Source organism: Puma concolor, chromosome B1 (genome assembly GCF_028749965.1).
Source record: "Puma concolor isolate L17-30 chromosome B1, mPumCon1.1.hap2, whole genome shotgun sequence".
NCBI lineage: Eukaryota > Metazoa > Chordata > Mammalia > Carnivora > Felidae > Puma > Puma concolor.
The window spans coordinates 78383991-78405700 of NC_141670.1; the positions used below are offsets into that span (position 1 = coordinate 78383991).

General features: G+C 38.8%; 1 protein-coding gene across 2 annotated transcripts in view; it reads left to right on the forward strand.

The window, feature by feature from the left end:
• IQCM (IQ motif containing M) overlaps window positions 1–21710 on the forward strand; it is a 461312-nt gene that overhangs the window by 64332 nt on the left and 375270 nt on the right. For both annotated transcript variants that reach the window (XM_025921378.2, XM_086704127.1), the window contains exons 2-4: window positions 11038–11143; window positions 11962–12044; window positions 20692–20774. In XM_025921378.2, the coding sequence (XP_025777163.2) occupies window positions 12008–12044; window positions 20692–20774 (120 nt within the window). In that variant the 5' untranslated portion in view covers window positions 11038–11143; window positions 11962–12007. The remainder of the gene's footprint in view (window positions 1–11037; window positions 11144–11961; window positions 12045–20691; window positions 20775–21710) is intronic.

Below are 21710 nucleotides of genomic sequence, written 5' to 3' on the forward strand. Positions count from 1 at the left end.
GGCTATTGTTGGAAGTGCTGCTGTAAACATTGGGGTACAAGTGCCCCTATGCATCAGCACTCCTGTATCCCTTGGGTAAATTCCTAGCAGCGCTAATGCTGGGTCATAGGGTAGATCTATTTTTAATTTTTTGAGGAATGTCCACACTGTTTTCCAGAGCAGCTGCACCGGTTTGCATTCCCACCAATAGTGCAAGAGGAATCCCATTTCTCCACATCCTCGCCAGCATCTATAGTCTCCTGATTTGTTCGTTTTAACCACTCTGACTGGCGTGAGGTGGTATCTGAGTGTGGTTTTGATTTGTATTTCCCTGACGAGGAGCGATGTTCAGCATCTTTTCATGTGCCTGTTGGCCATCCGGATGTCTTCTTTAGAGAAGTGTCTATTCATGTCTTCTGCCCATTTCTGCACTGGATTATTTGTCTTTCGGGTATGGAGTTTGGTGAATTCTTTATAGATTTTGGATACTAGCTCTTTGTTTGATATGTCATTCCCATTCTGTTGGTTGCCTTTTAGTTTTGTTGATTGTTTCCTTTGCAGTGCAAAAGGTTTTCATCTTCATGAGGTCCCAATAGTTCATTTTTGCTTTTAATTCCCTTGCCTTTGGGGATGTGTCAAGTAAGAAATTGCTGTGGCTGAGGTCAGAGAGGTTTTTTTCTTGCTTTCTCCTCTAGGGTGTTGATGGTTTCCTGTCTCACATTCAGGTCCTTTATCCATTTTGAGTTTAATTTGTGAATGGTGTGAGAAAGTGGTCTAGTTTCATCCTTCTGCATGTTGCTGTCCAGCTCTCCCAGCACCATTTGTTAAAGAGACTGTCTTTTTTCCTTGGATACTCTTTCCTGCTTTGTCAAAGATTAGTTGGCCATACTTTTGTGGGTCCAATTCTGGAGTCTCTATTATATTCCATTGGTCTATGTCTGTTTTTGTGCCATTACCATGCTGTCTTGATGGTTACAGCTTTGGAGTAGAGGCTAAAGTCTGGGATTGTGATTCCTCCTGCTTTGGTCTTCTTCTTCAATATTACATTGGCTATTTGGGGTCTTTTGTGGTTCCATACAAATTTTAGGATTGTTTGTTCCAGCTTCAAGAAGAATTCTGGTGCAATTTTGATTGGGATTGCATTGAATGTGTAGTTAGTTTTGGGTAGTATTGGCATTTTAACAATATTCTTCCAATCCATGAGCACGGAATGTTTTTCCATTTCTTTATATCTTCCTCAATTTCCTTCATAAGCTTTCTATAGTTTTCAGCATACAGATCTTTTACATCTTTGGTTAGGTTTATTCCTAGGTATTTTATGATTCTGGGTGCAATTGTGAATGGGATCAGTTTCTTTATTTGTCATTCTGTTGCTTCATTTTTAGTGTATAAAATGCAACTGATTTCTGTACATTGATTTTGTATCCTGTGACTTTGTTGAATTCATGTATCAGTTTTAGCAGACTTTTGGTGGAGTCTATCGGATTTCCCGTGTATAATATCATGTCATCTGCAAAAAGTGAAAGCTTGACTTCATCTTTGCCAATTTTGATGCCTTTGATTTCCTTTTGTTGTGTGAGTGCTGATGCTAGCACTTCCAACACTATGTGAAACAACAGTGGTGAGAGTGGACATCCCTGTTGTGTTCCTGATCTCAGGGGGAAAGCTCTCAGTTTTTCCCCATTGAGGATGATGTTAGCTGTGCGCTTTTCATAAATGGCTTTTATGATGTTTAAGTATGTTCCTTCTATCCTGACTTACTCGAGGGTTTTTGTTAAGAAAGGTTGCTGAATTTTGTCAAATGCTTTTTCTGCATCAATTGACAGGACCACGTGGTTCTTATCTTTTCTTTTATTAATTTGATGTATCACATTGACTGATTTGCAAATGTTGAACCAGCCCTGCAGCCCAGGAATGAATCCCACTTGATCATGGCGAAGAATTCTTTTCATATGCTGTTGAATTCGATTTGCTAGTATCTTGTTGAGAATTTTTGCATCCATATTCATCAGGGGTATTGGCCTGTAGTTCTCTTTTTTGCTGGGTCTCTGTCTGGTTTAGAAATCAAAGTAATGCTGGCTTCATAGAATGAGTCTGGAAGTTGTCCTTCCCTTTCTATTTTTTAGAATAGCTTGAGAAAGATAGGTATTATCTCTGCTTTAAATGTCTGGTAGAATTCCCTAGGGAAGCCATCTGGTCCTGGATTCTTATTTGTTGGGAGAGTTTTGGTAACTGATTCAATTTCTTTGCTGGTTATGGGTCTGTTAAAGTTTTCTATTTCTTCCTGTTTGAGTTTTGGAAGTGTGTGGGTGCTTAGGAATTTGTCCATTTCTTCCAGGTTGTTCAGTTTGTTGGCATATAATTTTTCATAGTATTTGCTGATAATTGCTTGTATTTCTGAGGGATTGGTTGTAATAATTCCATTTTCATTCATGATTTTATCTATTCGGGTCCTCTCCCTTTTCTTTTTGAGAAGCCTGGCTAGAGGTTTATCAATTTTGTTTATTTTTTCAAAAAAAACAACTCTTGGTTTCATTGATCTGCTCTACAGTTTTTTTTTTTAGAATCTTTATTGTTTATTTCTGCTCTGATCTTTATTATTTCTCTTCTTCGGCTTGGTTTGGGGTGTCCTTGCTGTTCTGCCTCTATTTCCTTTAGGTGTGCCCTTAGATTTTGTATTTGGGATTTTTCTTGTTTCTTGATATAGGCTGGATTGCAATGTATTTTCCTCTGAGGATGGCCTTCGCTGCATCCCAAAGCATTTGGATTGTTGTGTTTTCATTTTCATTTGTTTCCATATATTTTTAAATTTCTTCTCTAATTGCCTGGTTGACCCATTTATTCTTTAGTAGGGTGTTTTTTAACCTCCATGCTTTTGGAGGTTTTCCAGACTTTTTCCTGTGGTTGATTTCAAGTTTCATAGCATTGTGGTCTGAAAGTATGCATGGTATGATCTCAATTCTTGTATACTTATGAAGGGCTGTTTTGTGACCCAGTATGTGATCTATCTTGGAGAATATTCCATGTGCATTCGAGAAGAAAGTATATTCTGATGCTTTGGGATGCAGAGTTCTAAATAAACCTGTCAAGTCCATCCGATTCAATGTATCATTCAGGACCCTTGTTTCTTTATTGATCCTGTGTCTAGATCATCTATCTATTGCTGCAAGTGGAGTATTAAAGTCCCTTGCAATTACCACATTCTTATCAATAAGGTTGCTTATGTTTGTGATTGTTTTATGTATTTGAGCGCTTTGTATTTGGCTCATAGACATTTATATGTCTAGCTCTTCCTGATGAATAGACCCTGTAATTATTATGTAATGCCCTTCTTCATCTCTTGTTACAGACTTTAATTTGAAGTCTAGTTTGTCTGATATAACTATGGCTACTCCAGCTTTCTTTTGACTTCCAGTAGCATGATAGATAGTTCTCCATCCCCTCACTTCCAATCTGAAGGTGTCCTCAGGTCTAAGATGAGTCTCTTGTAGACAACAAATAGATGGGTCTTGCTTTTTTTAATCTGTTCTGATATCCTATGTCGTTTGGTTGGAGCATTTAGTCCTTTTACATTCAGTGTTATTATTGAAGGATATGGGTTTAGAGTCACTGTGATGTCTGTAGGTTTCATGCTTGTAGTGATGTCTCTGGTACTTTGTGGTCCTTGCAACATTTCACTCACAGAATCCCCCTTAGGATCTCTTGTAGGGCTGGTTTCACGGTGATTAATTCCTGAAGGTTTTGTTTGTTTGGGAAGACCTTTATCTCTCTTTCTATTCTGAATGACAGACTTGCTGGATAAAGGATTCACGTCTACATATTTTTTTTCTGTTCATCACATTGAAGATTTCCTGCCATTCCTTTCTGGCCTGCCAAGTTTCAGTATATAGGTCTGGCACTAGTCTTATGCATCTCCCTTTATGTTAGAGTGTGTTTATCCCTAGCTGCTTTCAGAATTTTCTTTATCCTTGTATTTTGCCAGTTTCACTATGATGTGTCGTGCAGAAGATTGACGCAAGTTACATCTGAAGAGAGTTCTCTGTGCCTCTTGGATTTCAATGCCTGTTTCCTTCCCCAGATCATGGAAGTTCTCAGCTATGATTTGTTCAAGTACACTTTATGCCCCTTTCTCTTCTTCTTCTTCTGGAATACCTATGATAACAGATATTGCTCTGTTTGATTGCATGACTTAATTCTGTAATTCTCCCCTCATACTGGTGGATTTTTTTTTATCTCTCTTTTCTCAGCTTCCTCTTTTTCCATCATTTTATCTTCTAATTCACCTATTCTCTCCTCTGCCTCTTCAATCCAAGCTGTGGTCACCTCCATTTTATTTTGCACCTCATTTATAGCATTTTTTAGCTCCTCATGACTATTTCTTAGTCCCTTGGTCTCTGTAGCAAAAGATTCTCTGCTGTCCTCTATACTTTTTTCAAGCCCTGTGATTAATTTTATGACTATTATTCTAAATTCTTGTTCTGTTATATTGCTTACATAATTTTTGATCAATTTGTTAGTGTCACTACTTCCTGGAGTTTCTTTTGAGGAGAATTCTTCTGTTTCATCATTTTGGGTAGCCCCTGGGGTGGTGTGAAACTGCAGGGCACTTCCCCTGTGCAGTGTGGAGAAACTTGTGTTGGTGGGCAGGCCCTCAGTGAGACCTGATGTCTGCCCCCAGCCCACCGCTGGGGCCACAGTCAGACTGGTGTGTACCTTATCTTCCCCTCTCCCAAGGGCCCAACTCACTGTGGAGTGGTGTGGCCCCTGTCCGGGCTACTTGCACACTTCCAGGCTTGTGGTGCTGCTTTGATGGGATCTGGTGTATTAGCTGGGGTGGATCTGTAAGGTGCATAGGGGCGGGAGGGGCAGGCTTAGCTTGCTTTGCCATAGGTGGTCCCCTGTGTGCCCTGCAGCTCTCGGAGGGAGGCATATCCATTGGAGGGATGGATCCCCAGAAGCACAGCATTGGGTGCTTGTATGGTTCAAGCAAGTAAGTTCAGTGACGGGAACTGGTTCCCTTTGATTTTGGCTGGGGAATGGGAGAGGGAGATGGTGCTTGACTGCACCTTTGTTCCCCGCCACGCTGAGTTCTGTCTTCTAGGGCTCAACACCTCTCCCTCCCGGTGTCCTCTCGCCCTCCCACTCTCCAAGCAGAGCTGTTGACTTTTAACATTCCAGATGTTAAGTCCTGCTGGCTGTCAGAACACACTCCATCTGGCCTCTCCGCATTTGCAAGCCAGACTTGGGGGCTCTGCCTTGCCGGGGGGCTGCCCCTCCACCGCCCAGCTCCCTCCCACCAGTCCATGTAGCGCACAATGCCTCCCCGCCCTTCCTACCCTCTTCCATGGGCCTCTTGTCTATGCTTGGCTCCAGAGAGTCTGTTCTGCTAGTCTTCTGGTGGTTTTCTGGGTTATATAGGCAGGTGTGGGTGGAATCTAAGTGATCAGCAGGACATGGTGAGCCCAGTGCCCTCCTATGCCGCCATCTTCTTTTTTAACCTATTTGGGTTTTGAACATACTGCCAAATAGTTTTCCAGAGATTACCAATTTACACTCCCAACAGGCAGTAAATGCATATTTCAGTAGCTCTATATCCTTGCCAACACCTAGGATTTTGTGAAAGCCATTTGTTTGGGTATGTGGTAGTTGTGGTTTTACTTTGTGTTTCCTTAATGACCAATGAGTTTTGAGCCATCTTTTCACATGCTGATTTCCCATTGAAAATCCTCTTTGCAGTGTCCATTGCAATCATTTGCCTACCTTTATATTAGATTGTCTGTCTTTTCCTTTGATTTGTCAAGGTTATCTATGTTGTGTATGTTATTTTTGTGCTTATGATTTTGGAAAGTTCAGGGACTAAAAGTCAATATTTCAGTTCTCTCTAGTAGTTGATCTCTTTACTGAAGTATGGCTACATCTGACATTGATTGCTTCCCTCTCCCTGCCAAGTTACTACACTTGACCACTGTGGAATGATAGTCTTATCTTGCCAACCCTGGCCCTCATCTCCTGTTGGTAAGCTTTGATTCTCAGTGGCCTTAAATGTACATGTTCATGTGTTCCCAAATCCTGTTTTATCCATCTTTGTATCAAAACCCTAAGGTAAGAACACAGAAAAACTTTATAGCTTATTGCATATGGCTCAGAAGGACCAGTTTTACACATTGAAGCCAAATGGGAAAGAATTTGTATATTTAAGCTTAGAGTATTTTCAAGCATCATGTGCGAGTGTTCTCAGTTTAACATCTCCTTTTTAACGACTTGCTAATTGAAATGAAATTAATAGCTATCTTTGGTGATTTGAAGAACTAAATATTTTATGTAAAACCAGGAATATTTGGGATCTCCTAATTAAGTGCCAGTGTCCATGCAAGCCCACAAGGAAACACAGCATAATGTCTGTTTTATGAAGTTGAACCTTACACCCACAAGGCACCACCTGTAGTCACTGACTGGACTTCTCCGACCCTGGAGTGTTGGGTTGGTGTTGGTGGCAGTGAGGGCCATGCAGGGAGAAGGTCTGAGACTCTCTTGAGTGAGAACAGCCAGGCTTTTTTCTATTGTCCTCATTGACTTCTGAGAAACTGTTTCCGTTAAACATAGGTTGAAGCTGCTCTTTTAAGAATTGTATGTCTAGGGGCGCCTGGGTGGCGCAGTCGGTTAAGAGTCCGACTTCAGCCAGGTCACGATCTCGCGGTCTGTGAGTTCGAGCCCCGCGTCAGGCTCTGGGCTGATGGCTCAGAGCCTGGAGCCTGTTTCCGATTCTGTGTCTCCCTCTCTCTCTGCCCCTCCCCGTTCATGCTCTGTCTCTCTCTGTCCCAAAAATAAATTAAAAAAAAAATAAATAAATAAATAAAAAAAAAAAGAATTGTATGTCTATTTTAAATTCTTCACTTATAGACAGGAATTCAGGAAGGAAGTGGAATTCTATGAGGTTATGTGGTTTGGCTGAGATCACACACTTTGGCAGTGACAGAATCAGGACTGAAATCCAACTTTGCTATCTCCACAGTGCTCTGAGATTCTGATATTTGTGTCAGCCGGGGCAATATCCTAATGATTCAATTATGTCCTTTCCCTTCCCACTTCCTGGCTCTGAGAAATGTCTTCATCCAAGTTAATTAGACAACTGGAGGTTTCTGCATCAGGAAGGAAGTGTGTTTGCCACTGTTACATGTGTTCCCCAGGATCCCAGCTTAGTTGATATTAGTGTTGGTGAATTCATAAAGTATCTTCTTTCCAACTCATTTTATGGCTATCTCATTAATTTGGTTCATAATTTTAATTATACAGTTATAAGTTTTTTATTCTCCTATTCTCTGAGTATACCTTTTTACCCATTATAGATGTCTAATATTGGCTCTGTTATATTGGACCTAGTGAGGACTTGTTCTGTTTCCTTTTCTCTCTCTGTACTCCTTTTTTTTTTTTTTTTAATTCCTATTGTTTGGTGCCAGCATATCTGATATCTGGTCTGAGGGACAAGGAGACTTGGCAGAGAGAAGTTAGGAAACAAATCTGGAAAAGGACTCAAAGATCCTTGTTTTCTTGAAAGAGAAAAAGTGGAGGAGGGCTCACACTTATCAGGGAATGAAACAGGACAAGCGACAGGACAAAACCTGAGAGGGAGACCCTGGTGGCCAAGGGTAGAGAGCACATGAGGAGGGTTGCAACCAGGGATGTGATGGAAAGAGGTCAGGCCTAGGCCACTTTCTTGGATATTCTGCTCAGGAAAGTGAAGAGGAACTAGAGGGAGGCACAAACTCTTAACTTCATAGTTTTTGAGTTTTGGGGCCAGTTAGAATTGCATACAAAAGCAATGTAATAACAGTTTTTAGAAACTAATGGGGCCTTCCAGGTCTTCTTTCCCAACAGTTTTATTTTGCAAATAAGGAAGCTGAGGCTAAGAGAAGTCAAAGCAAGCCCCTTGGCTCAGTTCTGGATGGAGCTGTGCGATGACAGTGCTATATTTTTCATCCATATTTACTCAGTTGCAAGAGAGAGAAAAGCCCAAGGCAAGAAGCTGGGTTTTATTCTAAATGCATTTGAAAGTAATGGAAAGGGAATGATATACTCTGATAAACATTTAAGAAGACAGCTTCTGTTGTGTGGAGAATGAATGGGAATAGGATTAGATTGGAAATTGAGAGAGCAGGTAGGGGGCTATTTCAGCATTCCAAGAATGAAATGATTGTGACTGGGAAGAGGGAAGATGAGGAGAAGCAGATGTATTTTGAAGTTAAAAATGTAGAAGACTTGATGGATTGCATGTGGTAGGTAAAAATACGGAGGAGTCAACGTTTTATGGCTTGAGTAACTGGGTGGATATAAGTGCAATTTCCAACATGGAGAAGTGGGGAGGGACTAACATGTGATTGAAAGTTAGGAGCATTGCTCTCATTCACCCTTATCTTGACTGTTGAAACTGACTGTCTATATCGATGGACCATGACGTGTTTCCCCAAGTCCTGCTGAATACCATAGGGCAGGTTTTTGTTTTTGTTGTTTTGTTTTGTTTTGTTTTGTTTTGTTTTGTTTTGTCACCAGGATCCTTAATTGTAAGGTATCATGTAACATGTAACATGTAAGGTAACACGTAACATGTAAGGTACCATGATAAATTCTTCCCAGTCACCTACTTTGGAAGGATAAGCTAAGGAGATAAGGTAGGGAAATGCTGTTTCCACTTCTGCTTGCTTTTTTTATCCACATAGAAATAGAATTAGAAACCCTTAGCATTCCTATAACCTGATAGGAGAGCCTTGAGTATCTATGGGAGGAGAGGGGGTGGAAGGACTTTTTCACAGATGTGCCTGAAAAGACATGAGAAGGTAGAGCATCCCTTTCCAGCATCCTGTTGACACAATTACTCATTCCCCAAACAGTTTTTGAAATCCTTCTAAATGCTAGGTCCTGTTTAAGGCACTGGGACTGAAGCATGGAAGAAAAGAGAATCCTTCCTTTACGGAAGTCACATTCCAGAACACTGCTTATGTCATTGCTTGCTTCAAAATATTTCAATGGTTTGTTGCCCACTTCAACAGCATATAGTCTAACCCTCTGCTTAAATCAGAGCCACTATTTGCTGTCCATGTGCTTTCTCACCTTACATTTGCTGTTTCTCTCACCTGCCTGCTTCTCTGTTCCTCTTAAAGAAGCCAACCTGACCCACTCGGTACGGATCTGATACTCAGTACCATACAGGTGTGCTGGCCAGCATCCACTTCTAATTGGTTGATGCCTGTGCTGAGCCAGTTTTTCAAAATTTCACTGTTACCTCAACAGTCACCCTTCCAGATTTTGCTCAGTCTCCCTTTGATGCATTTCTTCAGTCCTTTCTTAGCCTTCAGTGGTCTTGTCTTCATTTGAACTCATGGCACTCATGGGTTTATATCACTTATTTACAAAGCTCACAGGCTTTCTTATGACATCTGCCATACAGTTGTTTGGATTTTATTTAAAATTTTGACTTATGTGTTTGCCTTTTCTTCCAAAATGGATGAAGTACCCCTTGTAAAACCCAGATACTAGATTTGCTCTTATTAATTGAAATTGATCAATATATCAGGAGGTACGCAACATTTCATAACTGTCTGCTGGGGATGGAAAGTGGAGAGGGACCCTATCTGATATTCTGTGCTCTGTATCTTTAATCAGTTCCATCCTCATCATTTTCTAGGAAATGGACACCTCTGTCTATCTGATGACTTTTCCATTTGCTTTATACTCTGATCCATGGAATATTTTCACACTTGTTATAGACTCCAAAGACTTCATCCACCCCCAGATTCTGTCTCAGTTACTCCCTATCACCTTGGGTTTGTGGGGACATTACCACACCAGCACCCCTTAGGATGCTTGGCTAGTTTTGTGCATTAAAAGGACTGTGGGATGGCTTTCTTGCTAGCCAATTTAATGCAGGCTGACACTCCTGGCATACTGAATTAAGGTGGAAGAGCCAACTGCCCCAGAGAAGAGTCCATTGCTATGGAGATTAAAACAAGAAAACGACAGAGCACAAAACACCTTTATTTTCTTCTTATATTTAAATGGAAAGGAGACCGTAATTAAGCCAGACCAGAAGATGAGTTTTGATTGTTAATTGCTAAGGGAGGTGCAGTATTTCAATTTGTCCCAGTTCATTTGTACAATCAGGCAAATGAGGTACATGGTCTGTACTCTTGCCCATGGTATAATGCTGACAATTTGAGAATGAATCATTTTTGGATGTTTCAGATTTGTTATTTTAAAACTAACTGCAATATTTCCCCCCCTCTGGGTAGATGCTGAGAAAAAGTGTTGTAGCCTTTTACCTAAGATCATGTGGCCATAGAGTCATGACTTCCATAGGGCCATGATGGCTTGTGCATTTACTCAAATAATGCCCAAAGTATTTAAAAGGTCTTGAATACTTCACCACAGTTTGATGCTCTAGTCAGCTAATTAAAAATTATACCTAGGGTTTTAGAACAAGAGGGTCCATGGGACTCTGTAAAGCATTTAATATTCCTATTTCTAATTATAAAGTCATGTGAGCACACAGTAATATGCATTGGTATAACTGACTCCCTGGGGTCATTTGACTCCCTGGGGTAACATTTGACTCCCTGGGGTAACCCCTGACTCCCTGGGGTAACATTTGAAGCATTTTGGATAATCCATTGGAAGTAGTGATAATTTCAAACATAGGAAGAAGGGCTCAGCTTAGTCAACATGTTTATCAGCCCTTTACTGAGCACTTCCAGAATGTGATTCACTGAGGTGGGAATTAGGAAGTTCAAGGCAAAAGGCAGTGGTTCACTCCTCCAGCTGAACCTTTGAATCTTTTGGGAAACTTAAAAAAAACAAAACAAAACAAAAAAACACAGATTCCTAGGCCCAACTCTAGACTTTGATTTTATTTTTACCATTTCCCACCCAGGCAACTTAAATAGACATCCAGGGTTGAGGAGCCACTGGTATAAAGTACACTGTGGTTTTCAAGGCACTTAGAGTTTAATTAAGAATACAGAACTTCTGTTTATATCTTTCACTCTGTTTTTTTGTTTGTTTTTTTAGCTCCCTACACAGAAGCATGTACTAAGTTTCAAGTAAGAGGCATGGACCTCATAACTACTATGTTTGCAAGAACAGGCCCCTAGAGGCTGGGGTGATCATGGAGGAGGTAGGATTTGAACCTATGTTGTAAGGATGGGTAGGACATAAGAAAATAAAGGTGTGAGAACGGGGCATTCTGAGTAGAAAACTAATGTCAACCTAAGCTCAAGTGTGTTGGCTCAAGGCAAGGATGTGTAAGGTATGTGCCAGGTATTAACTGGATATTAGTGGGAAAATAGTGAGAATTCAGAGGGGCCTGCATAGGGAATTGGGCCCAAAGATCTGGATTTGAGTTCTGTACATGCCACTAAATATATGCTTACTTTGACAAGTTGTTTCACATCTCTGAGCTCCAGTTTCCACATCTGCCAAAAGTGGGATAAGTTCCAGTCAGGTTGTTTGGAATCAGTAAGGTGATATATATATATATACACACACACAAGCATTTGGGAAACCACAGAGCCCCACCTAATGCTAGCTTTTGTGGTTACTGTCTTTAGAAGTGGCAGGCATAGGGGCACCTGGGTGGCTTAGTCGGTTGAGCGTCCGACTTCGGCTCAAGTCATGATCTCGCAGTTCATGAGTTTGAGCCCTGCGTCAGGCTCTGTGCTGACAGCTCAGAGCCTGGAGCCTGCTTCGGATTCTGTGTCTCCCTCTGTCTCTGCCCCTTCCCTGCTCATACTCTGTCTCTCCCTGTCTCTCAAAAATGAATAAATGTTAAAAATTAAAAAAAAAAAAAGAAGTGGCAGGCATAGGAGATTTTAGAGCAGAGGAGTGATGTATAAAAAGTGTTAATCATCCTATTTTTTTTTCATGAGTGGGTGAAAGAAATAGATAAAAGCAAGTATTTATTATCAATGCAGTATTTAATGTGATTGTGTTTAGGGACTTGGAACTCAGCTCTCAAAAAAGATCACCCTAACCGCCCATCATGACTGCTGCGGAAGTTATGTCTGATAAAGCAGAAGGTGAGTATTGCACTTCCCTAACGACTCAGTGCGCAACGCATGGTGTTTCAACAGTTTTGAGAAACTTCTAATTATTAATATCTGGAGCACCAAAGTGACTGGTGTACCTTGTAAGAATTCACCTCATTCCCTTTATTTAAATATAACCAACCTTTGAGAGATCTATAGCAACTTTTAATTTAGTGTGCTGTCCAACATGGTATCTACTGGCCACATATGGCTATTGATTGCTTAAAATGTGACCAGTCAAACTAAGGATTGAGTGTTTGATTTTAATTCTTTTAATTTAAATGTAATTAATTTTAATTTCAATGTAATTTGATTTATTAAAATATTTAACTCAGTTATTGGAAAACTTTTAACCATGTTTAGAGGAACTTGAGTATGTGAATATACTTTTGCAAGTGGATATTTTAGAGAACCTGAATAGATTATTTTTGATTAAAGACCAACATCTGAATTGAGAGGTATATAAGTGTAAAATATATACATGATTTTTGAAGACAACAAAAAAAGAATGTAAATATCATTAATTTTTAATATCGATTGATGTGGAAATGATACTATTTGGATATATATCCTTTAAATCAAATCTATAACAGTTATGTATGTTATTAAAATTAATTTCATCTTTTTCACTTTTAGAAATGTGTCTATATTAGGCTCACATTGTATTTATTTAAAAAGAATTTTTTAAAAAATGTTTATTTATTTTTGACTGAGAGAGAGAGAGACAGAGTGCGAGCAGGGCAGGGGCAGAGAGAGAAGGAGACACAGAATCTGAAGCAGGCTCCAGGCTCTGAGCTGTCAGCACAGAGCCCAATGCAGGGCTCGAACCCACAAACCACAAGATCATGACCTGAGCTGAAGTCGGACACTTAACTGACTGAGCCACCCAGGCACCCTTCACATTGTATTTCATTTAGAGCTAATCTAGACTTGGCAACATGCAGGTAACCTTAAATTTAGGCTTAGGTAGCCAGATTGAGAAACATAGAGTGCTGCATAGAGGCTGAGATCATTAAGATTTCCTGTTAGGCTACCTCTCTTTGACTCTTGTGACCCCAGGCAGTATATAATACAGGCCAGCCAGCTTCTATTCTGGGCTACAAATAGAGCGCTATGTGGATTACTTTAACTCTCTATCCGGATAATACAGCACATTTTTAAGATGTATAGGACAGAAGGGAAGAAGATCCATAAAGTAGAGGAGGAATGTTCTCTAGTTCCATTTTGCCTTAGGGTCATGTCCATAATTAATTAAATTATATTTGAAGTCTTGATACTGAGAGCTGGTAATTCCTGTGTATCTCCTTAGCAACCTAATCCCACTCTGGGAAAGATTAACATAGAGAGATTGTTTTGGAGGGGAGGTACACTGTAAAATCTCCCTGAGGTAGGTAGAAACCTTAATTAGTTTATTGTTGTAAAGACAATAAACCACTTGGCTAAAGAAGGAATAAAGAAAGTTGGGGAAGTGAGGAAAAGTGTGTAAGAGACAACTCAACAGAATGCTGTTACAATGGAACTGAAGAGTTGGGTCTTAATGGAGAATGTGTTGTGGAAAAAATTGTCAAATATGTGTTTTAGGAGATGATAGCCATATGCCACTTGGAATTTGGGTTTCGTTTGGTTTTTTGGGGGGGCGCCTGGGTGGCTCAGTTGGTTAAGTATCCAACTCTTGATTTCGGCTCAGGTCATGATCTCACAGTTTGTGAGATTGAGCCCTGCATCAGGCTCTGGGCTGACATCAAGAAGCCTGCTTGGGATTCTCTCTCTGCCCCTCCCCTGCTTGTGCGCTCTCGCATATTCTCTCAAAATAATCTTTAAAAAAATAAATTCTTTTTGAAAAGAAATTAGATAAATTATATTTTCTTCACTTAAGTGTAGTGGAATTGAATATAAACTATTTTCTTTGAGGTTTCTCTTCAAAGAGCTTCCCTTCACATTCTGGTTTCCACAACTCCTTGCCCTGGAACAAATTAAACCATCTTAGTTTCGGCTTCTCTCTCCTGCACCTTGTCTCTAAGCTTCTCCCCTCCCCTGACTTAATCCTGCCCGTCCTCTGAACCTGCTTTTAGAAGGAGATCTTTCAGCACACAAAGTAATATTCAAACCTTTGTTAATTTGTTTTTTTACTTGTTTGCTGTGTGTTTGTTATTTTTAGCCAAGGGATATTTCCTACAAAATGAAAATTTAGGAAGAGTTCAAATATGTAAAACAGATAAGGTCTGAGCTTCTGTGATTGAAAGAAGGAAGGGCCCTAAAGGCACATGAAATTGATGAAGCACAGTTTTAAAACCACTGTCTTAGTCTGGATTTCATTCACTGTTTTATTTCTCTTGGGATATTTCTGTTTTAAGCCTTATCTCTAATAATACAATGCAAAGCCTCACATCTTTAAAGGGAAATTCATACATTAGCAAGCTGGCACTAACTAAGATGTTAGTGACTTACATCGGCCTCCATCACAATGTATGTGCATACTGAATGTCATGGCTTTTATTTACAATATTTTTTTTTTTTCCTGGCATTAGGCTCTAAGTACCTGGAAGGCAGGGCTACCTAATGTCCTATTTATTTCAGCACATTTAGCACCAAATCAGCACCAAATTTAGCACATTTAGCATCTGGGACTTAGTAGGTGCTTAATGAACATATGCTGAACTAAATCTTTTTGAGTCTGAGGTATGGCTTTTCTAACATCTGTGAGATCAAACGCATAGGCACTTACTTTGACGATAGAGGCAAAGAAGGCATTAGCCATGTAGGCATACATCTTTGTTCAGGATATCTCCGTAGTAAATTTTTGTGATGTCTCTGAAGAATGGAACCTGTTAGTAGGAAGGATAGAAACTCTCTTAGTAAGGCCAGTTATTTTTTTTATGACCCAGAAATTTTATTCTTATTCTTATTTTTTATTCTTATTCCACAAAACAAGTGAAAAATTTCCACCAAATGCATTGTGCAAAAATGCTCATAGCAGTGTTATTCACAATTGCTCCAAACTTGGAATAGCCATAATGTCCATCAACAGAAGAACAAGTAAACAATTTGTATTAGTATTGTGTTGCTGCTACAACAAATTACCAAACACATGTTTGCTAGTCCCTTGGTTTTTCTAGGGGCAGAAAAGATTTTTTTTCAATGATATAATCAAGGGATGGCCAATGATTTGTTCCCTGTCATAACTTCCAAAATTAGATCTTCTGGTGTCTTCACTTCAGAGATTTACTAGAGCAATTACACAGAACCTCCAAAGCATTAAGAAAAATATGAAGTTTTATGAACTATCATAATAGCATTAAACTGATGATATAGGAAGAGTGAGTTTTTAAAAAAAAATATAAAATAAACGTAAGAAAACAATTTTAGGCTAGTGAAATCATTTGGCATTAGAAATTCATTATCTTCCCCCATAGAAATGTTAATATTTGTACTCATGTTTTATGTAAGTAGTATAAGTATTTAAATCTCTTCATGAACTTTATCATAAAATATTTGTTACTGCTTATAATGATGTTTTACTGCTTTTGGGGGTTTAGTAACTTAAGGAATCCAAAGTATAAAGAAATTGTATTATTTTCAAACCTATTAATTAATTAATTTTGGATAAAAAGAACTATAATAAGACCAGATTTATTCAAACTAATTTAGACAGTTGAAATTTATCTTTGTGCTACTGAAGAAATGAGAACTGACTGATGAAATTAATTATATAAACATGGTTGGAGAAAAGTTTAGCTCAATGAGAGTAATACCACAGTAACTACAGTAATAATTGCTCACATTGATTGAAAGCTTGTTATGTGCCAGCCTCTGTGCTAAGTGCTTTGTAACCAAGTGCAATTGAATCCTCAAAACTCTGTGCAAGATATATTCTTATTATTGTTCTCATTTTACAAATGAGAAAACGAAGGCTTAAGACAATAAAATAAGGTTCATGAGCAAATTGTAATTCAAGACCCAAATAGTGTGACTCAGGAATGAGAGCTCTTAAAAGTCATTCTATATGCTATGGATGTGTATCTGCAAGTAAACAAAGCTTTAATTATAGATTTTTTTAAGAGAAGGAGCAGACCTTGACAGCTTCCTTTTAATAATTGAAGTTCTAATGCACACTTGAATGTATAAAAGCTGCATGCTTGTATACTTACCCTATTATGAACAGAGAAACAGAAGCTTCAAAGATTATTAACTGGATGGATTCTTAACATCAAAATTGCTTAATTTCTCATAATTTTAGACTCATTTGTTGAATATATAAAGATTCTTAGAAATTATAAAGTTAAGGAACACACACTAGAGCTTTGCCTTTTCTAAGGGACTGAGATAGGAATTCTCTTGTGCTACTTTACGAATTTAACTTTTTGGTTCAAAGGCTAATTTTTAGTTACAAGAGAAAATCAGAACAACTGCCTCAGCATCTTAAATGCCAGTGAGGGCTTGGGATTGCTGACCTGGAGTCAGTGTATCTACATGTCTTCAGTTGGAGTCGTTTTAGGGTCTGTGAGAAGTTGCTCTCTTTTGATGGTGGCTGCCTTTCTCTGCCCTTTTAAGAACAATCCCAGGCCTTGTTGTGTTCAAGAACTTCATGGCTTCACTGTATGAGTTCGCTGTGGCAGTCCCTCAATGAGTCAGAATCTACTTGCTGGCTCCAGGAAGGCCATTAGGGTTGCCAGGGTGTATACTAACTCCTCCACTGTTCAGAGGTGACAGGTGGCTCTTGGTGAGAATCAGACACACCAGTCATCAAAAAGCCCAGCTAGGAGTATAATGCTGACTTGGGAATTTATCTCCTCTGTCTAAGACCAATTTATAGTTATGAGGGGGAAAATCAGAACAGCTTTATCAGGACATGAAATTACAATAAGGGCTCAGGATTGACAGCTTGAAATGAAAGTGTCTTGGTCTATTCAGGCTGCTGTAACAAAGTATCATATTCTGAGTGGCTTATAAGCAACAGAAATTTACTTCTCACAGTTCTGGAGACTGGGAAGTCCGAGATAATGGTGGCAGCAGATTTGATGTCTGGTGAGGCCTGCTTCCTCACTGATGGATGTCTTCTCACTGTATGTTCACAGGATGGAAGGGACTACCTACCTCTCTGGAGGCTTCTTCCTAAGGGCACTAATCTCAATCATGAGGGCTTCACCTTCATGACCGAATCACTTCCCAAAAGCCCCACCTCCTAATACCATCTATCAGGCATTAGGTTTCAACATATTAATTTTGGGGCAATACATATCTTTTGTCCATAGCAGAAAGTGGCAATGAAATGCAAATATTTTACTAGAGGGAACAGTCAAACCTCATTGGAGTCTTCAGTACTCAAAAGGAGTGCATGGCTTCAGCAAAAGAAGCAGATGTGTAGGAAAAAGCAGAAAGCAACTCACAAGAACGGCTCCTGTGTAGGCTTCCAGCTTAGCTGACTTCAGTAGGCATTTGGGCCCTCGGCGTGTCAGAGCTTTGCCTATACATGAAGATTAGATCATCTTCAAGGTCTTGTTTGGAATGAAGACAAAATAGTTTCACCAAAACTCAGTGACTTAACCATCTCATCTATGAATAAGTTATATTGTTTGTCATGTGTATGACACATGGAGGTGCTGTAATTATAAGGGAGATTCCATTAGTCAGAAGGATGGATTTGAAGGAGGAAAGATCATCATGAGAGGAAGATAAAGAGGATAAGTTGTGGAGTCACCCCTCAGAATATGTTACTGCCTTTCCTCTGGGAAGTACATGGTCTGGTTAGAAGACCCCTCAAAGTGGATTTGGATTTTAGTTCAAACTTGACAGACAGTTTTAATCCCTGAACTCCTGTCTCTTCCATGTGAGGACAGTGCATCTTATGGTTTGAGTGATGATATTTATAATGAAATATTTTATGATTCACATGTGACTTTGTGCTCTGATCTGTACAAAGAATATATATACTTTTCCAAAAGCACATGCGTGAAGTCTTGACAAATATTTTTTTTTATTGGAAAGAATTAAAAAAACCCACCAATCATTATCCTTAGAAATATGTAAATAGCTCTGAATGTGGGGAGACACATTGGCAAGTGTGTGGTGTTCAGGATATTTGAGTTTGACATGACTTACATACACCACTTTCCATGCTATAGGTATGAATGGAAGGAAGGAAGAAGCCTGAGAGCAAGAAAAGATGTTTTTTCTAGAATGACTACACAGAAACAATTCTAATGCCCATTGATGGGACAACTTAGTAAATGCTCTTTCTTCTAACCCAACATTTTTAAGGGGGTGCTAGAGTCCAGTTGTCTCTCTCCTTTATTGTTAAGTTCTTCTCCCAGGCTTCAATCCTTGGGATGGCATTGCCCCAAAGGAACAGCTACCTGTGGCCCATGAGTCTACATGGGGAAAAGCAAGGGGAGATTTCGTGAAGGAATGAAGAGAGAACTTGTCTCCAATATTTTGTTATGAAAATTTCAAACATATAGAAAGCTTGAAAGAATTTTAAATTAACACCCATAGACCTACCACCCAGTTCTTACCATGAATATTTTACTGTATTAGATTTATTTCATATCCATGCATCAACATGCATATCATAGTCAGACTTCATTACTTGTTTATATTTTTATTCTATTAGTATAAAATGTACAACAACAAAATGCCAACATCTTAGACATATATTCACTGAGTTAATTACATATGCCTGTGTGATCCACTCTGTATCAAAATATAGAATGCTTACCATTACTCTAGAAATTTCCTTCATGTTCCTTTTCAGTCACTTCATGCCATCTCCCACCAGAAAAATCACTGTTCTTTTTTTTTTCTCCCATATGTTAGCTGTGTTTGCACTAGAACTTCATAGAAGTGGAACGATAAAGTATTATATTGTGTGTGTGTGTGTGTGTAAGGATGCTTACTGTGCATAATGTTTTTGAAGTTCATTCATGTTGTTGTGTGTGTCAGTAGTTTGAATCTTTTTTGTTGCTTAGTGGTATTTTATTGTGTGAATATACTACAGTTTGTTTGCTGTTCTCTTGTTGATACACATCTGGGCTGCTTCCAATTTGGAACTATTATGAATAAAGCTTCTATGAGCATTCTGGTACAACTCTTTTGTAAATATATGCTTCATTCTCTTTGATAAACACCTAGGGGTGGGATTGCTAGGTCACAGGATACATGTATATTAAGTTTTATAAGAAATTGCCGTATCTTTTCCAAACTGATGATCTTACGTTCCTACCAGTGCTCTGCAGACTCGCCAATATTGGCTGTTATGAGTGTTTTCAATTTTAGCCGTTCTGGTTGGTATGTGGTGGCTATGATCTGAATGTTGCCCCCCACCCCTACCCCTGGAAATTGGAATGTTGAAATCCAACCCCCAAAGGTGATGGTATTAGAAGGGGATTAGGTCATGAGGGTGGGACCCTCATCAAAGGGTTTAATGGGATTAGTGCTTTTATAGAAGAGGCCCCAGAGAGCTCCCTAGTCCTTTCTATCATGTGAGGATACCCTCACCTGACCATGCTGACACCCTGATCTAGTACTCCCAGCCTCCAGAATTGTGAGAAATAAGTCTATTGCTTGTAAGTTACCTGGCCTATGGCATTTTGTTATAGCAGCCCACATGAAGTAAGACAGTATCTTATTAAGGTTTTGATTTTTGTGAAGATGAAGTTTCTAATTGCTTAAAATTTGAATGGTTGAAAAGAGAGAAAAATCTTGATCCTCCTTTCCTCTAAGGAGGAAATTTTATTTATTTATTTATTTTTTTTATTTTTTTTGGTAATTTATTTTTTTTATTTTTTTTCAATATATGAAATTTATTGTGAAATTGGTTTCCATACAACACCCAGTGCTCATCCCAAAAGGTGTCCTCCTCAATACCCATCACCCACCCTCCCCTCCCTCCCACCCCCCATCAACCCTCAGTTTGTTCTCAGTTTTTAAGAGTCTCTTATGCTTTGGTTCTCTCCCACTCTGACCTCTTAAGGAGGAAATTTTAGACAAGACTGAGAGTAATGTAGTCTATGTACATGCTGTAGAATTCTATATGTAGCTCTGGATAAAAAGAATGAGAATCTTAGGAGAATATAAATAAGAGTTACTGTTATTTACTCATTTGTAGTTGTGTATTTTTTTATTTCATTGCTATTCCTACTCAGTAAACCTATTGAGTTTATTTTGTAGTTATAATTTTAACATCTAGATATAAGGTAAATATTCTTGAAGAAATGTACAGACATATGAATTAGTCATCAGATATACAAAATACGTTTAGATTCGTTAGTAATTTCTGTGCCCAAAACATATTATGTCTTCTATATAGTAACATTTAAAGAACTTGAAGAGCTGAAGGAGATTTCGATTTTGTGTGTTTTGTTTGGTTTCCCTGGACTTAAGTAAATGAGGATATCTCCCTTACCACTCTCATCATTGTAAGCTGATGTTTTTTTAAAATAAAATATTACGTTGAAGGATCATTCCGTGAACTTCTTTTGCATTCACTTACAACATCCACTTGTAACACTTACCTTTTATAATATCCTGCAAGATTCATCACTGCCCAAATTTTAATCTCATAGTTTTGCCATTTGTGATCAAGAAAGTACATTAACTACATTAAAAAAACAAAACAAAACATTTTGTGTTTCTGTTTTAGGTCGCATATTAGAGATCACCAAGCAAGATTTTTTTCAAGAAGCAAAAACTCTCATTGCCCAACATTATGAGAAAGTAAATGAGGTTAATGCTTTCCATTTATCTAACTTATTTTTCAGAAAACTAATAACTATTTTTGTATACTACACTGATTGTTCCAAATGGTTGCATGAACCCTAATAGATTCTGAATAGAAGAGAAAATGAAATCTTCACTAGATATAAAAATTGATTTTAGGTTGCATTTAAAAATAAGATTTTATAAATATACAGATTATTTGATTATATATATATTTAATTTGCAAATTTAATCCAATTTTTAATGTTTACTTTTAATGAATTATAACAAATATTTGAATTAACTATCTCAAATAAATATCCCTCTTTAAACACTATTAGATAAAGCTAAACTAGAAAATATGCTGTGAGATGTGTCTTTCCCATGCACCCAGAATGACATTCTCCCCTGAATCTCCTTTCATATCACTTTGCATTAGAGCCCTTTACCAGTCTGACCATCCGTTGAGGGCCGTGACTCTTTTGTGAATGTTGCATCTCCAGCAACAAGCTCTGTGGTTGGTTCAATGAATATTTGCTGAATGGCATAGGTTTGGGAGGTGGGAGTGTAAGGGAATCGGTCAGCAATAAGATAGGAATCAGCGCAGGTTGAAATTTTAGAGGGTAGCATCTGCAGACGAGATGAGAAATTGTAGGGGAGGAGCAGCTATTGCAAGAAATGGTCTTTGGGAAGACAGGTGAGGGAAGGGGATCTTAGGATGGCTTACTGTGTGCCACATCATACTACTGCTTTTTGAATACTTATATTTTTTTAATGTTTACTAATTTTTGAGAGAGAAGAAGGGGGAGGAAGGGGGAGAGGCAGAGAGAGAGGGAGACACAGAATCCGAAGCAGGCTTCAGGCTCTGAGCTGTCAGCAACAGAGCCCAACACAGGGCTCGAACCCATAAACTGTGAGGTCATGACTAGAGCAGAAGTTGGATGCTTAACTGAGTCACCCAGG